The sequence below is a fragment of the Colletotrichum orchidophilum genome, assembly GCF_001831195.1.
Source record: "Colletotrichum orchidophilum strain IMI 309357 chromosome Unknown Scaffold_112.1, whole genome shotgun sequence".
Classification (NCBI taxonomy): domain Eukaryota; kingdom Fungi; phylum Ascomycota; class Sordariomycetes; order Glomerellales; family Glomerellaceae; genus Colletotrichum; species Colletotrichum orchidophilum.
The window spans coordinates 1-17,095 of NW_019173068.1; the positions used below are offsets into that span (position 1 = coordinate 1).

The 17,095-nt window shown below is 57.4% G+C and overlaps 6 protein-coding genes across 6 annotated transcripts; 4 read left to right on the forward strand and 2 right to left on the reverse strand.

Annotated features, from left to right (window-relative positions):
- Positions 1-1,621: 1,621 nt before the first annotated feature.
- On the forward strand, positions 1,622-3,106 carry CORC01_10886 (uncharacterized protein; the record flags this gene model as incomplete). Its single annotated transcript, XM_022622513.1, has 1 exon — positions 1,622-3,106. One exon carries the CDS (start codon positions 1,622-1,624, stop codon positions 3,104-3,106), a length of 1,485 nt encoding a protein of 494 aa, XP_022470924.1.
- Positions 3,107-4,623: 1,517 nt separating this feature from the next.
- CORC01_10887 (UV excision repair protein Rad23) lies at positions 4,624-6,200 on the forward strand (the record flags this gene model as incomplete). Its single annotated transcript, XM_022622514.1, has 6 exons — positions 4,624-4,788; positions 4,878-4,950; positions 5,007-5,086; positions 5,149-5,481; positions 5,534-6,022; positions 6,075-6,200. 6 exons carry the CDS (start codon positions 4,624-4,626, stop codon positions 6,198-6,200), a joined length of 1,266 nt encoding a protein of 421 aa, XP_022470925.1.
- Positions 6,201-7,438: 1,238 nt separating this feature from the next.
- CORC01_10888 (myb-like DNA-binding domain-containing protein) lies at positions 7,439-9,304 on the reverse strand (the record flags this gene model as incomplete). The annotated part of the gene is made up of 1 exon (XM_022622515.1): positions 7,439-9,304. One exon carries the CDS (start codon positions 9,302-9,304, stop codon positions 7,439-7,441), a length of 1,866 nt encoding a protein of 621 aa, XP_022470926.1.
- Positions 9,305-9,867: 563 nt separating this feature from the next.
- Positions 9,868-12,448, forward strand: CORC01_10889 (BRE1 E3 ubiquitin ligase; the record flags this gene model as incomplete). Its single annotated transcript, XM_022622516.1, has 5 exons — positions 9,868-9,999; positions 10,307-10,450; positions 10,505-10,562; positions 10,613-12,222; positions 12,275-12,448. The coding sequence occupies 5 exons, from the start codon at positions 9,868-9,870 to the stop codon at positions 12,446-12,448; spliced, it is 2,118 nt and encodes a 705-aa protein (XP_022470927.1).
- Positions 12,449-12,825: 377 nt separating this feature from the next.
- On the reverse strand, positions 12,826-13,776 carry CORC01_10890 (uncharacterized protein; the record flags this gene model as incomplete). Its single annotated transcript, XM_022622517.1, has 1 exon — positions 12,826-13,776. The coding sequence occupies one exon, from the start codon at positions 13,774-13,776 to the stop codon at positions 12,826-12,828; it is 951 nt and encodes a 316-aa protein (XP_022470928.1).
- Positions 13,777-15,549: 1,773 nt separating this feature from the next.
- CORC01_10891 (fic/DOC family protein) lies at positions 15,550-15,997 on the forward strand (the record flags this gene model as incomplete). The annotated part of the gene is made up of 2 exons (XM_022622518.1): positions 15,550-15,676; positions 15,738-15,997. The coding sequence occupies 2 exons, from the start codon at positions 15,550-15,552 to the stop codon at positions 15,995-15,997; spliced, it is 387 nt and encodes a 128-aa protein (XP_022470929.1).
- Between the last annotated feature and the right edge of the window lie 1,098 nt (positions 15,998-17,095).

Sequence of the window (17,095 nt, forward strand, 5' to 3'; positions counted from 1 at the left end):
GGCTCTCAACACAAGATTTCCCCCTCTACGGCTGCCTACGAGATATCGAGTCTGGCTGGCACGACATGGAGGCACAATCGAATCAACGTGGTCAATTGGAAAGTCGAGTTTGATTGCCACAGGCAGCACGACCTCTGCCGACGTGCTACAAACAACACAAGGAACGACGAGGTCAGAGAGTACATAGCCGTCGCATCGTGCAGTCATGATCCGATTCTCTGACTGGCTCTGTGCACTGGCAGAACAGACACGTCCATACAGCGGCAACGTATGAATGAGACGACATTGCCCTGCATTTTCTTTCTTCGTCTGGTCTCGTACACCACCAGCGCTCCAGTACATGGGGACGCACGCGCTGGAGCACACATTGACACGGCACGGCTGCAGCAGCACATCACAGATCCCGAACCATCTCGTCACCGCGGGCCTCAGTCCCCTGCCGCCGCGGGCTCCCAGTCCTAGTCCCAGGTGTCCAGTCAGGATTCCAGACCACACCAGACCCGGACTCTGTCCAGTGTCCCAGGAGCACACGCCCCCCGGCACGGACAAGGGTAGCTGCCAGTGTTTCGTTCCGAGCGCTCCACCACGGCATCCCTCCCACATCCTTGTCGTTGCTGTCTCCTTCGTCCACTGCTTACTTGGTACACTGGGAAGACACCAGAGAGGGAAAAAAAAAAAAGGACGAAGAAGAATCCATCGGCCGGCCGAGGCGTGTGCGTAAGGTACGAATAAACTCGCTCGGTCTGCCGTTTGCCCACGCGATGCTGGGCCTCTAGTTCCAGTCCACTCGTCCACTCGTCCACCCCCCCCCCCGACAGGGAATGCCATCAAACCCACAATCCACCGCACCGCACCGCACACAAAAGCGCGACCACGACCGCCTACCATGCTTTATTCATTTGGTTCCCAGGTTTCGTCCTTCGTCCCCTCTACGTACACCTACACCTCTTCCCTCAAACCCCCCTTCCGTTCATTCTCACCAACTACTATTCTCTCGTTAAACAACCCCTTGAACATTCGCTTCACGCAGTGCCCATTGCCAACCTGGCTCGCCCAAAGCCCATTACACCGAAACGGGCCTTTTGTACTCTGGAATCTCTCAACCACTCGGTTCCATATCGAAGCCTCGCTGCCCAGTGCTCGCCATCCCGTTCGTCATCCCAAACGACAACCCCAGCCTTTACTCGCCCTGGAGAGAGAGTTTCTATACGGAGCTCTCCTACAGATCGAACCATCATCAGTGCTCATGTACACGGCTGGTCAACCGCGTCCCGATCTCACTTTGCCTAGTCATAAACGCCTCTCTGGAATCATCTCGTCGACTCACCACTTACACCCGCCGTCGTCTCGTAGTCACCCCGCCTGTCCGGGGCCCAGTCCTCATCGTAACAAGTAGTCGACGCAGCCTCTCCATCGTCGAGACATCTTTCGCCAGTCTTTGGTCTTGTCAACGGCCACAGTCACGAAGCGTTTGTACACCCGCCGTTGGAGAGCAAACAAACAAACCGATCCAACCGTCTCTGGCAGACCACTGGCCGAACCGGTCTCCGTGTAAGCGGCGGCGGAACCCCAGCTTCCCTTCGCATTCGATTCTCCCGGCTTTGAAAGCTCCAGTCTCACCATGGGCCTGCCTCGAGCTCTCCCCGTTGCGGCCGGCGCACTGGCTTTGATTGCCACCATCACGATTGTCATCATCCATGTCGTCCTCGCCGCTCACATCGCCGATGCTGCGCCTGTTCGCACGTCCTCCATTCTGTCCTCGGTTTTGGAAAGCATTCTTTTGGTATTTTTGGGGTGGATGTTGTCGGCGAACTTGGTCGCCAGGTTTAGGAGTTCTTCCAAGCGCTTCATCAGCGCCATGTTTGGTGCGAGTGTCCTCACTTGCATCATGGCCACTGCTGCGTCGGTAGCCACAATGATCTGCCTCAGCAACGCCACCCGGGACCTGGCGGGTACCGTTCTCGGTGCGACGCGGACGAGTTTCCTCATCGCTTCGTCCGTCGCCCTCGGTCTCTGCTTTGCTTGTCAGCTCATTTTCATCGTCATTCATTTCGTTTTGGCACGCCTCGTTGCCCGCGACGAGGCCGGTTCGATGCACATGGACGAGGAGTCCCAGAGATCTCCGCATGTCCACATCAAGTCGGTTCCCTACCACCGTACTTCGCCCACCTTTGACGGCAGGAGCCGTTCCACTTCCATGGGCTCGCAAAGCCCGCCTCAGTCCAGCAGCGGCCGTTCCGCAACCGACACATTGAGCTCTTTCCGCTCCTCGTTGTCCAACGTCGTCCGCCCCATCTCCTCCCGAACCCGCCTGCTTCCCCTGAGGGAGAAGCGGCGGGCCGAGTCGATTGACTCGAACCACTACCGCTCGCGTTCGAGCAGCGTCAACGAGGACTCGTCCTTTGACTCTTGGGACACGTCTTCGGTCGATATGCAGAGCCGCATGACCGTCCTCGGCACATCTTCTCCCCCCGGCAGGTTCTTGGAAACGATTCCTGCCAGCCCTACCACCAGCCGCAGTCCCAGCCCCGGAACGCCGCTGGACCTGGATCTGGAGGTCCCGCGCACTCGCCGTCGGAGCCGCAGCTACAGCCCCAGTCCCATGGGCAGCCTCCGCAACCCCGAGCCTACTTTTACGCTGCAGACTTCTGCTAGCGACTGCTCTCTGCGGCGTCCCGAGCCCGCCTTCACCATGGAGGGCTCAGCCAGCGAATCGCACATTCACCCCCTATTCCGGTCTGACTCCCCAGACCCGCCGCCTATGGTGACGCCCGGCACGGTCGTCACCGCGGCGCCAGACGCTGGCCGCGTCATTTCAGACCGACACAGCGTCCGTCGCATGCGGAGCGGCAGTCTGCCCGGCGGACCCAGTCCCCTCAGCCGCACTAGCAGTCATGACAACTTCTTTCCCAACGGCCAACCGCCGGTCAAAGAGGAGAAGGAGGAGCTCCCATCACCCCAAGAGGAGGACGAAACACTTGGTGAGAGACAGATGACGCCCCCGATCCCGGAGTGGATCCTAACCGCCGGAGCCAGGACGAGCCTGAACGGATATCAAAGTCGGAAGCTTCGTATCGACGGGGACCCCGAGCAAGGGCAATCGTGATGACGGAGGGCGGACACACCAATGGCAACAAGAGGTGTATCCAAGCCAAGCAAGCGGAAAACTTGACCCGGCGTGGTCTTCATGAATGTCTAATTGCTATTCTGTCCTCGACAACAACAACAAGAGAGTACGAACTCGGGCGGTGATACCATATTTGAGGGATTTTATTTTCTTTGTCCAGCGCGGCGTTGTCCTGGGAGGCAGAGATGGAAAAAGATCCGACATCGAGCGGCCGAGAGAAGCCGCCGACAAGCTAGGATACATAGCTATAGCAGCTAAACAATTTAACGAGTAACGAACCTAACGCGCATTTGTTGGAGGTGAAGTTGACTCTATTGCATCGCCCATCGCTCATATTAGGAGGGTGTCTCGGTCGAGGTCTCGGAATATGGATGATCCCGCTCCGCATCGACCGGTCCGCATGGCATTCCCGTTGCGGACCTCCATTAACCCCGGGATCCGGGCACGGACTTATTCTTACCTCAGCGACGGGTCTGCCAGGCGTTCCTGCAAGTATCCAGGTGGGAAAGATGCTATATTGGAGGCAAGCCAGTTCAGGGAGTGGCCTGTGATATCATGGGAGGCGAGTGCGTAGGGTAGGTAAGGTACGGTGCGGTACGGTATCTTTGTGTCCGTGTAAGCCCAGAGACGCCTTTGATGGAATCTTTGTGTTGCTCTTCAACGGCAGATGTGCAGCCAAGCATTTCCAACATGGCTAGCAAACCCCAGAAGCTGGTGCAATACCCCGCTTTCCGTAGCTGCCACTGAAATTTCTGCAGATTGGCCGGGCTGCACATGGGCGAATGAACAGAGGCGGGAGGCAGCTCGAGAGGACGGGAAGCTCAAGTGCCATGTTCTCTTTGCCCATGGCTTTTGGGGTTTGGGGGTGGTCTAGACCTCGAGGTTTTGACAGGTTGCTCCCCTCATCTTTCTTACCTCATCTTGGATGCCTAAGCAGACCACCAGCCATTCCATAGGGCAGCAGGTTGCCAATACGTACGGATCCAGAAACATCACACTGCACCGCCACTTGTGGAAAAAGAGTGTTTGGCTAGGCAGGAAACCACCCGTGCTCCTGCCTGGCTACTGGACTTGTCGGGTTAAGTGGGGAGGCGGGCGGAACTAAGGTGCGAAAGGTGGTGAACCAGCGCTGGACCGCCACAGAGAGAAAGGACTGAGTTGTGGAAGGAGGTACCTCAGCCAACCAACTAGAACCGCCTGCCCGCCGCCTTCCCCCACTGCGCAGCAACCAAACACTAACTTCAGGTCACCACTCACCTTCGTCATCTCCATTAAATCTGTACCAGTCTTTCCCGCGCACAACAAAACACCAAGGTGACGGGTTTCTCATCTTTCACCTCCGGCTCCTGCGCATCGATCCCCAGCGCACCATCCTCCATCACGACTCACCTCATCCTTTTGTTTTTTTCCATCAACCGAGCACTCTCAGCTCTTCCCTTGTGATCGCAGCCTTTTGCTGCACCGAAGCTAGCCAAGATGAAGGTCACATTCAAGGTATGCCCAGCTCTGAGCCTCCTCCCCACCACCTGGGCATGAGGCCCCCCTCGCATTGCGCCTCACTTCAAGGTGCTGCCGACTTTGAGCTTCTGCTAATCATCCTCGCCGTTTTCCAGGACTTGAAGCAACAAAAGTTCACGCTCGATGTTGAGCCCACCGACCCTGTGCGTCCCCTCCCCCCACGTCCATCTCCGAGATGACCCTCGACGGCTACCTTTCGATGTCCGACCTCGAAACTGACGAAATAAAACAGATCTCTGTTGTCAAGCAGAAGATTGCTGGAGAGAAGGGATGGGACCCCAAGGACCAGAAGCTTATCTACTCTGGTAGGCTGCCCCGCCACCTGGAGGAATGCGATAGCTCCGGCTGACAGCTGCAATAGGCAAGATCCTAAAGGACGATGACACTGTAGAGTCCTACAAGATTGAGGAGAAGGGCTTCGTCGTCTGCATGGTCAACAAGGTCCGCACCCAAAAAAAAACAATACCCGCGCTTGCTCAAGTACCGTACTGACGAGCCAGCAGCCCAAGGCACCCAAGCCCGCCCCGGCCGCTGAGTCTTCCTCTGCGCCCGCCGTCCCCGCCACACCCGCTCAGCACGTCGCCGCCACGCCGGCTGCTCCTCCCGCTCCTGCTGCTCAGGCTGCAGCCCCGGTCGCGGCTCCCGCCACGCCTACCCCGGCCGCTAGAACTACCGGTGGTGATGCCGGCAACAACGACCCGTCGATGGCCATGGGTGCTCAGCGTCAAGAGGTGATTGCCAACATGGAGGCCATGGGCTTCGAGCGCGCTCAGATCGACGCCGCCATGCGTGCCGCCTATTACAACCCCGACAGAGCCGTCGAGTACCTGCTCAGCGTGAGACAAGATGGTTGGAGTAGTTGGTTCGCTGGACGCTGACAATGACCAGGGCATTCCCGACGACGTCCAGGAGGAGCAAGCACAGCGACAGGCCGCCGCTGCGGCGCCCGCTCAGCCCTCTGGTGGTGCGCCCGCTGGCGCCGACGGCAACGTAAACCTCTTCGACCTCGCCGCCCAGGCGCGTGGTGGTAGCGGTGGTGGTGGTAGTGGACGTGGCGCCTCCGCCGGCAACACTCAGGCCGCCGCCGCCGCCGCTGCCGCCGCCGCCGCTGCTCAGGGTGGCTTTGGCAACCTAGACTTCCTCAGAAATAATGCCCAGTTCCAGCAGCTCCGCCAGGTCGTTCAGCAACAGCCCCAGATGCTGGAGCCTATCCTCCAGCAGCTCGGTGCTGGCAACCCCCAGCTTGCTCAGCTGATCGCCAACAACCCCGACCAGTTCCTGCAGCTTCTTGGCGAGGAGGTTGACGACGACGTGCCCCTGCCCCCTGGTGCACAGGCTATCCAGGTCACTGAGGAGGAGCGTGATGCCATTGAGCGGGTAGGTTTCTTGTGACACTCTCCTCGGCGTGACGATGCTGACAGTCAGCCAGTTATGCCGCCTGGGCTTCGACCGCGACGCTGCCATTCAGGCCTACTTTGCCTGCGACAAGAACGAGGAGCTCGCGGCGAACTTCCTCTTCGATCAACCCGATGACGACGATGCCCCCCAGAACTAAGCCGACTCGCAACGACCGCATGACGACACAATCTACGACAGAAACGCAGGGCTCAGGAATTATCAGACGGTGTTGGCTTGACGGCATTAACGTGAGGAGAAGACTTTAGGATACCTAGTCCAGAAGACAGGATCCTCATCAGCAGGGGCATGAAGCCGCAGTCCTCGTGATTCGTGAGGTAGATTATCCCTTTTTCCGTAGAGCTGGCGTGGAGGCAAGCAGGCTGAGGAAAATATGCGGGAAATGACTTGGACGCATACGGAGGTCGCAAGCTACTCGCGGTTGCAAATGCTCATGCTTGTGTTTGACCAGGAATGTTCCTGTTCTGGCTGGGAAGAGAGCGTGGCGTCAGTCCTAGGTAGCTAGGCCAGGTAGTACCGGGTAATTCAACTCTTTAGTGCCACTACACGTCAATCTGTAAGCCTTCTGGAGACCCTGCCTATGCGACTGAAGAGGCCACTTCAGTTTGGCCTGAGGGGTTTGGTCTCGAGAGTCGTTACAACGCCAGCCTGGCCTTTGGCCTCACGACAGATGGTACTATAAAGGAACCACCATGGGTTGCCTTTTTGGCTTCGATTCTCTTTCTTTCTGTATACTCACCCACCTGGCGACTCTGAGGATCAAGGGTACCGGGTCGTGGAGGTGGGACCTACAATGTACTCTACTGCGGCCGTGCCCCTTCCTTTGCGGAAATCGTACCGTACATACTTTTTGGTTTTTTTTTTCTTCTCCTTTTGAAACGTTATGTTTTTTCTTTTCCCTGTGTCCGGCGCCTTGAGCGGTGGCATGAGGAACAGGGTGTGTGTTGGTGTTTGTCATCCATATACACCACAGGGAGAAGGGCCCTGCGTTGATGGGGTTGGGTCAGGGTGTCGCAAGGGGAGACGTTCCTGGAGACGCTCTGGACGGCATAAATATAAGCGCTCGTTACTTTCTCGTAACCTTTACAATTGATTGGATTCTCTCTGTACCTCTAAAAGGCGTTCCTGGTCCCTACCCTTGTGTTTGCCTTGATTCCCGAGACCCCTTTGCTACAAAAAAAAAACCCCTCGAAATACCAAACGCCGCCTGCTGCCCAAAATAGGAGGGCCCCCTGGTGAAATAGCAAAGGGGTATCTGTCTGGTTGGAAGCCACCCTCTCCACTGCCATGAACCTTGGCCTCTTCCGTGTATGGTATATCCCCAAACCCTTCCCACCCCGTTTGTGTGCGTGTTTGCAAGAAGCGTGATGCGTGCCATCAGTGGATAATCTCACCCCGCATGTTGTACTCTACGGCCTTCTTCTTCGTCTTGCCCGCGCCCCTCTTCTTCCGTCCCGCGTCGGGATCCATGTTCGTCTCGTCAATAGTGATCATACCGTCGGCGTCAACCGTGATTTGAGGACCGACGCTGGCTTGCTGCCTCTTGGGCTTGGCGCCGCCGCTACCGCCGCCGCCGGTCGTAGAAGACTCGACTCCAGCGTCTGCTCCACCCTCCCGCTTGTCCTGCAGCGAAGCGAGGTTCCTGGCATTGATGGCGTCCTTGGCCGCCTTGATCTTGGCCTGCTCGGCGTCAAACTCGGCCTGCTGCGCGCGTTGCGCCGCCATGATGGCCTCGACGGGCTCGTACTCGGCCTTGGTCCACGTCTTGTACTCCTCCAGGTCGATCTGCAGCTCCTTCTTCCCGACGAGGATGGCGTCGATGCGCGCGGGGGCATGGCGCTCCTCGCGATTGAACTTCATCTTGACGTGTCGCCGGTTCTTGCCGGGAAACATGCCGCTGATCATCTGGAAGTCGGTCCCAAACATGCGCAGCCCCCGGTAAAAGAGCTCCGTCTCCTCTTCGTTCCAGACGTTGGGGCCCTTGAGCTTCGAACCCGTGCGGTAGCTGTTCTGCGTCGTCAGCGTCGTGAAGTCGTTTTCTTCAATCTCGAGCATGTCTTCGCCCTCGGCGGCGGCGGCGGCAATGGCGTGGCGGTCGAGGCTGAGGGAGGTTTGGTCCACCACAATCTGGCCGTCAATGATTTGGAATTGCGGCCCCGTCGAGGCCATACTGGCCGGTTTCGGCGGCGGGGGGGCTGCCGGCGTGGCCTGGCCGCTCGTCGGTGCCGGGGTCCCGCTCTCCGAGGCGACGTCCTCCGAGCCGTTCCTCTTCGCCTTGAGTCTTTCCCTGGACTTTGCTTGCTTGTCGCGATGACGCTGGAGCAGCTCGTCGTGTCGGCTAAACTTCTTGCCGATGCGCAGGTCTCGTGTCAAATCGCCCATTGTGAGTGTGGTGAGGTCGGCCTCTTGTTCCTCCGCATCTTCGGGGGTTACCGAGCGTGCTTGTCGAGGTCGTACCGGCTTGTTGGTGGCAGCAGCAGCGTCTGTCTCCCCTTCTTCTGTAGCCTTTTTCTTTCTCGGCCGAGGCGGCCGTTTCGGCGCGGCTTCTCCGTCTGTAGGCTGTTTTCGTTGCCTCTTGGGCTTGGGAACTGGAGCGCCATCTTCGCCCTCTTCAGTAGCCTCGCTCGTCTGGGTTGCTCGTTTTCGAGGTCGCTTGGGTGGTGCCTTCTTCGTGGCAGTCTTCGCTGTGTCGTCCGTTGAAGCCGCTGGCAGGCCAGCACTTTCTGTTGAGGGCACTACGTCGATTGCAGAGGGAACAGGAGCAGGCGGGGTCTGGAGCTGCGCTGGCGTCGACGCTTCGTTGACGACACTGGCCCGGTCTCTAGTAGGAGCGGGTGTTGCGGATGGCGGTTGTGGACGACTGTGAGTTGAGGTAGCCGGCGTCTCTGTTACCTTGCTCTTGCCAGCCGCCTCCAGTGCTGGAGCAGGCTTCGCAGAGGGCTCATTCGTCGTGGATTGTGTCTGAGGCGTGGCAGCCTGCGCCGTTCTCGGCTCGGTCGATGGCGGGGTACTTGTAGACCCGTTTCCGGGCGTATCTCTCGTATCGGCTCGTTTCTCGGCGGTAGATGACGCTGTAGTATCGGCAGATTCGTTTGAACTCTCTGCTGGGGTTGCAATCGCGGCGGCAGTCGTGGATGGTGCCCTTGCTGGCTGCGGTGCGGCTGCTCCAGGTGCTCGAGGACGGGCCGTTGGCATTTTTGGCTTGAAAGCCATGCCGGCTTTTTTCTTGAACATGGAACTCATTGTGGCGGTAGTATCTGGTCTCTCCTTTCTATCGGCGTGGTAGGAAACTCATGGCCGGGGAGCTGAGGTCGGCTGAAAATTGGATCTGGCGGAAATGGATTGTCACTTGGGAGCCAGACTTTTGTCAATCGCGGCGGGACAGTACCTGCGGGATGCAGAAAAAGTGCTTCTGATAAGTAGATGCGGAACCCCGACAATTAACCGGTACGTGCGCTTTGCGCGGGGCGCCTGACTGGGTGGATGGCCAGAACGGCGCTAGTCCCGTTTGGGGAGTGGACCGGCTGGCTTGATTTGAACGTGAAGCGTCGGCGTTCAACCTCGAAAATTCAACCTCCTTTGCCCAAGTATTCGTCACCCATTTTTCGCGCCGAATCAGAACAGCACGACTCCTTCTACACTCGCATGGCTCGGATCAATCTCTAAACACCCCCAGCTGTCCCACGCAGCGCATTTTATCGCCTCGCCGACCCGGACGCCTACACCGTCTCTGCATCTCTACCTTTCTCATGCCTGTAGCGACCTCAGCCCCGACTGCCTCTCCGCGTCCGTCCACCTTATCCAAGATGGAGGACAGGAAGAGACCTCCCATCAGCACCGCCGAGGACCTCGCTCCTCCAAGCAAGCGACACCAAACCGTCAATGGAAGCAAGTCCAAGGGCGATAGTGGCGACCACGCCGAGGAGCACTGGATCGAGGTAAGTGTCACGAGACACGTTTTCCCAACACATCAAGTTTTCTCAACAATTCAATGGACCCCTACGCGATTCCCTTCTGCCATCCATGGCGACGCGACATCACGATCATCGACTGCCCCTAGCCACGCTCAACACTGGCGGACTGCGATCGACTGGCCTGGAATGGCCTTTCGATCCGCCGTCGAGGGCGACGAGGCTGCCTGACGGCTATCCGTCTCCCTGCCCTCCACGCATTCGAGATTACACTTTAACGATCGCCTGGTGCGAATAAATACATGGAGAGGGCGCGAGCTGATGATGAGTTCAGAATTACCAAAAGGGAGCCATTTATCGGCAACTTCAAGAAACAAAAAGGGAAAAGGCAGAGTTTGAGTCGCGTGTCGAGCAACTGCAGAAAAATGTCGTATACCGCGAGGATCATATTCGCATCATTGAAGCATGGTGGAAGCAGGTCAGCAGTGTGATTGATCCCTTGACTCCGTGGCATGGCTGACCTCCCCTTTAGGTTCTAGAAGAGATGGAGCAGCTCGTGGATCCTGCGACACCACCCTCAGGCCCAACAAGTGAGTACCCCTTGTCACATATAGCTCGACATGAGACTGATCGGATCCAGATCCTCCGTACATTACCAGCACGCACTTTAAAGATAACGACGAGTTTCAAAGGCACCTTGACGAGACAGCCTCTGACATTAAGAAGCGAGCCGAAGCTGTGCTCAATCGCATCGCAAACGCCAGGGGCGAGATCACGCCAAACATTGCCGACCTAGAGACTCGGGTCAACACCCTGCTCGCGCAGCAAAAGGACTATCTGGTCAAGTTGGACCGTGCACAGCAAGAGAATGAGCAGCTGTCGGAAGACTTGAACAAGGCTAGCCTTCGGTTTTTCAAGGCCGAAAAGCGCATGGACAGATTAAAGAGCGCGCAGGTACAGAAGCTCGAGCAGCAATTCATCGCCAGCGCCAAGCCAACAATCGCCGCGGGGGAGAATGGGCAGGATGCCGCCGAGGCAAATGGCAACGCTGCCGAGGCGCTCATCAAGTTTGAGGAAGCATCGGCGGTCGTAACTAAGCAGAAGGAGCAGTTGGAATCCGCGCAAGCTGACATCAAGACTCTCCAGGAGGAGAACTCGGCGCTAAAGGCACGACGGGAAGGCCTCACAGACGAAGATTTCATTCGGACGGACGTTTTTAAACAGTTCAAGAACCAGAACGAGGACTTGATCAAGCGGGTCAACCACCTCGAGGCTACGAACAAGCAGCTACGAGAAGAGGCTGAAAGACTGCAATCCGAGCGAACGGCATTCCGAACCAAGCTGAACGACGAGGCGCAGTCGATTACTTCGGACCTGGAGCGCCAAGTCGAGGAGCGCGATGCCGACCTGACACGAATCCGCGCTGCCCGGGACGAGTGGTACGCCAAAGCCAACATGCTGGAAACCAGAGAAAAGGAAGAGAAGCAGGCGCTGCAGCACCTCAAGGAGCTCACGGGTGCCCAGGAGGACCGAATCGCCTCCTTGGAACTGGAACTGCAGCGCCTGAAGCCCTCTGAAGACCAGCCGATGGCGGACCCCGACCCCGAACTGGAGAACATGCCCGCGGACGAGCTGATTTCAAAGTACAAGAAGCTTCAGCAGGATTTCGAGTCGATCAACAAGGAGTTGCCCGCTCTCCAGCAGGCGTACAAGCGGTCGATGGGCCTCGCACAGAAGAAGGTGATGGAGTACACGGTTCTCGAGGATCGCGCAGCGGCGGCACTCGCGGAGAAGCAAAAGGTGGACCAAAAGTACTTTGCGGTGAAGAAGGATGCGGATATGAGAGACCGCGAGCTGGGCGTGCTCCGAAGCCAGAACCGGAAGAGCTCCGAGATCGTCGCGCAGCTCAAGGAGGTGGAGGCGCAAAACCGGATCCTGATTAGCAACCTGGAGAAGCAGCTTTCGGATCTGAAGCAGGCGAACGCGGCCATGGCCGCAGAGCACAAGAAGATGGAGTCGAGCAGCTCCGACGCAGCGCGCCGGGTCGACTCCTACAAGAACCAGATTGGCGAGTTGACGAGCTTGGTCAAGTCGCGCGACGCAGCCGTTGCCGCGGCGAGAGAGCGCACCACAACCCAGGAGGCGGACGTTGAGCGCCTCAAGGTCCGCGCAGACATGATGCAAAAGGAGAAGGACGAATGGAAACGCAAGGCGTTGAGCAACTCGTCGGAAGAAGAGGAAATGCTCAGAGTATGTGGCATGGGTCCCCTCATTGTGGATGAAAAATACTAACAGCCCCTAGACCTTTGCACTCTGCACAGTGTGCCGCAACAACTTCAAAGATACGGCCTTGAAGACTTGCGGGCATCTATTCTGTCACCAGTGCGTAGACGACCGGATCAGCAACCGGATGCGCAAGTGCCCCAACTGCTCGAGGGCGTTTGACCGGCTGGACGTCATGTCCGTTCACCACTAGCTTTGCTTCGCCCAATACCCGACTCGGCTCACGTGTCGGCCACTGTTTTGATATGCTTCAAAGACGTTTGCGCAGCTTGGAGTTTGCTTCCGTGGCAGGGGATTTCATGGTATGATACCTTTGGGGATTGCCCATAAGACGCTCGCGATTGGAAATGATGGATCGTTGTACTTTTACGTGTATGGAAGACGGCCTGGACCTCGAAAAAAAAAATGTACATAAAGTCATGTCCCTAACCAAGGGGGCTAATCACACACTAGCTGTAGGAGGCCGGCGAGAGGATGATGTACGAGACCCGTGGAGAACAGGATAGACTTAGAGTCGAGCTGGCTCACATGACGTTCAAATTACTCTATGCCTACTTCAAGACCCCTCTGCTATCTCCTGTTGGTAGATCCGAACCCGGTGCTTTCGTGACGCGCCGAGCTCGACGAGGAGCTGGTTGACCTTGAAGGGCCGCCTCCCCAAGAATTGCTTGTGGTGTCGCCGCCCCATCCCGTTCCGTAATTTTGTTGGTTCCGCGCGCTGTTCCTGCCCTGGTAGTAACCCGCTCCGTAACCTGCGGCAGCGCCAGCACCCGTGCCAGTCCAGAACCCAGGGCGCCATGGTTGCTGGCCGCTCGAGCCGGAAGGCTTGGTGCCTGGGTACGGCGGGGGAGGGTCGTCATCGTGACCGAAGCCAGGATTCCAACCGCCTCCGCCGCCGCCACCACCTCCGGGCCCGCCGCCGCCGCCGCCGCCTCCTCCACGGCGGCGACCGGCGCCACCAGTCCTTCGGTTCTCAGCACCAGCCACGCACGCCGAGTAGATGATCCAAGCCAGAACGGCGAGGAAGATGAAGCCGAAAAGATAGGCTCCCCAGTCTGTCTCACCACCGCCGCCGCGGCCCTTGCCCAGGTTCGGGTACCGCCGCTCGCCCTTGTCCGTCAGGGCGAGACGATACTCCACGCCGCAGCTGCCGCGCAGGACGTACGGGTCGTCGGCGTTGGCGTACCCTTCGCAGAGGACGTCCGTCGAGCCGAGCTTCAGCTCCTCGGGTAAGGAGGCAACGCAGGACCACTGGATGTCTTCGGGCGAGTAGCCGGCGCCGTTGTTGGTGCAGCGCATGACGTCGATGTCAAAGAGGTCGCAGATGGGCCTTGAGGAGATGCATTTCAGCTGGGGCGCGGCGGGGACGCGGTGGTGCGTCGTCTTTGCGCCGGCGCCGCGGAGGGTGAGGGATTGGACTTCTGAGAGGAGGATGGCGTTTTTGGGGGTTTTGGCGGCTGAGGCTGGGGTTGGGAGGAGGGCGAGGAGGCCCGTGAGGGCCAGGGAGGGAGAGAGTCGCATTGTGCCGTTGTGTTGCGTACTTGCTGATACTCGTATCAATGTTTGTTTGCGATGTGACGTCGCTTTGGGGGGTGAGTCTCCCGCGTGGCGGGGTTGCCTGGCGTGTCGCGGTGGGAGTCAGAGCTATCTCGGCCAGACGGCGGTCTTGGGGGTGATGAGAAGTATACTGTCATATGCCGAAGCGAAGATTGATTTTTGTATCAGAAACCATGTTTTTCAAAAGGACAGATTGAAGGCTCAAGCCAATATCACAGAGTGACAAACGACGGATGATGGTGATGCGGGATTGGCTCCCGCTCGCACGAAGGTGGCGTAGCAGTGGCGAGTGATCACACGAGCCACCTATGCTTCTGTGGCGTTCCCACAGACGTCTACTTATGTAAGCATGGGCTCCATGCGCCAGGTGCTGTCCGAGCTTCCAGCTCCCATGTCAAAAAGAAGAACGCTTGGCAGGCATTGTTGTGCATCGCCAAGATGGGGGTACTTTTCTCTTTGGAGGCACGGTGCAGAATCGTGTCGGCGGGAGTGCCCTGCCCGCCGAAAGCCAATCTTCTCTCGCGCAGCATTTGTCTTGGACTTTCAGGCTTTGCATCCTGGCGACTAACGAATCTCCGACGAGGGAAGTTAATCTCATTTGCAGTGTCACTGCCATCGTGATAGGCTGGGCAGGAATATAACGTACAAGGAATGACCCCACATGCTTCTGTTTCTTCACTGCGTGCATGGGGCTCAAGTTGGGAGGAGGATGGATGTAATTTGCAAGGATGCTTTCCATTCCACGAGCGAGTTGGAAAGACTCGATTCCATCCGTACAAGGTTAGGCAGTACTGCACGAGACGCATCATTCCAATATAGCATAGATGCCACGGAGACATATACGCGTGAGTCAATCGCGCCGCCCGCGATGATCCCCACCGGTGGGCCCCTCAGTGAAACGACCAGGCATGGGTACAGTCTCGCGTTCGGCTCGGTTTCGGGTCACAAGCGGTTCAACTCGTCTTTTTGGTGCGGTTCCCACCAACACGCGCGTTGTCTTGCCGTCAAACGACAACGATCGTCTGCCGGCGGTGGAAGGCGTCAGCGGATTTTGAGGAACAAGAAATCTGCCGGCATTTGATTGTGAGCAGGGAAGCTTTGGTCAAAAAGATCAGATAATGCAGGTCGGACTATTAGCACTGCCCGTTATCTTTTTTTTCCCCTTTCTCCCCTCCCGTGGGGAGGGGCCGTGCTCTGAACCATCTTGCCTCGTTGGGCCTCAGCAGAGCTTTTCTTTGGCTCGAACTTGAGGTTTGTGACACGAGCATTCGACGCGTGGTTCTGCTCTACAACTGTTCAATGCTTTTTTGCTACCCTTGATTTTCAATAATGTCCTTATAATAATACCAAGAGGATCGAGTGAGACAAGAGTTTGATTCATGGCTATAGAAGAACTGCTAAGAGACATCTCAGTCCTCTGTAACAAACTTCGTGCGGGACCTGGAACTCTAACCGCCGGCACCATCAGCACCAGACTCTGGGAGCTGCCACAAATGCTGGCCCGGGGTTTCCACGTCACCTTCCGAGCTTCGGACGCCGCAGGTTCACCTCTGGGCCCATCACTTGAAAAATCGGCCGCCTGGGAACACACACCGGATGAATCACCTTGCACTTGTCCTGACATTGGCATCTACCAGGGCGACCCTTGAAAACTCTGGCTTACCAAATTCAAGCATGGCAAGGCTGCTGAACCTGCCAGGGCGACCATTTGCAATGTGTCATCGGATTCTGTCCAGCATGCAGCAGGCGTGTCTTGCTCTGCTCCAGAAGATTCACGAAGCAGTCGCCCCCTTACAGAAAGGATCTATCGAGTATGAAAGGCTGGCGGCAACTTGGTATGGGGATCGAGAGCTCCGCTGGGAGAGTACTGGAATCTGCCCATCAGCATTCGCAGCAACCGCCTTCGAATCTTGACGTACCCGCAGGAGCGGGACCTGCAACATCGCGCAAGGCGCTGCTCCCGCTGGTTATGGACTGTGTACTTTATCCTCGCTCACCCATTTCCCAATGGCAACGGCCGCACCAGTCGCATGGTGAAGCAGGATCAGAGGGCTACGTTGCAGTCGTCATCCAGGATTTGAAGCAGCAAGACTATCTGAGGATGATTGACGGCGCCAGCAAAGGCACACCGGAGGGGTTCGTCACGGCGGTGCTGCACCAGGCTAACACGCGCCTCAAGATGTAAGCCCGTTGCAGAGCACAAGCCCGGTCACAATAGGGCTCGGAGAATTTGGCGGTGTCTTGTGGCGTCCCGGGAGACTGACGATTGCTGACCGCTGAGGGATGTGAAACAGGCGATGGCTCGCATCTGCAAAGAGAATGCGAGCAGATACGACTTCGGTGGTAGATCGGGGGACGGCGCTAAATTGGCCACCGTACGGGAGGGTGTACTCGCGTTATGCATGTGGTACAGTTTATCGTGAGGTTCCTATCGCCGATACATTAGCTACCACGGCGACGTATGCTCCGTGATCCGACACATGGGGTCGGAAAGACTCAGCTAGCATAGCAGCCTCTGTGCTGGTAGGAGACCTTGATTACCGACAGCACCTAGACTTCGTCCAAGGCCCAACCCTGTTGCAGAGAGCGTGAGAGGCCTCAAAGTCTGAAATTCAGCAGCTCGTGTAAGCCAACAGCTGCTTGGAACGACCTGTTTAATGGCTGGCCGCGGCAGCACACCGCTTCTGGGAACTAGGGAACTTTTGCCCAGTCCAGATCGTCCCGTCCACAAGACTGGAGAGGACTCATTGGCTGGAGCATGTTCCTGGCAGCCTTCACGAATCGCAGTCTGAACTCTGTACCTTTTAGATGGTAAGCACTTGCATTTCGTATCTCGTTTCCGACGACGATAAGTCGATAGCGGAGTATTGAGGCGTCGTAATCGTCCAGCCGCCGGAACGGCTACCCGCACCAAGAATACAACGTCGTCGTTTACAGTTTACCCGCTGCGCCCTATATCAAATCGCTCGCACAGGACCGGAGCCCGAGAGGACGTTATCGCCGACGCCTCAAGACTGGTCCGGACATAGGTGGGATAGGGTCTCGGCCGGTAATGCATTGTCAGACTGCCAGACACGATGTCAAGAGAATTGCCATCAAGCTGGTGTAGCAGTGGGTTGTGAGTTGGGCGTGGCGGGGTATACTCCTTGCGTACAAACACCCCCTCCAAGCTGAAAGAGAGGCCGCAATGGACAGGTAATGTTCTGGAAGCTGAGGTGTACCGTTCTGGGACCTGGGCAGGAAATGAACTGGATCGGAATTCGGACTGCTGAAGAAACCCGAG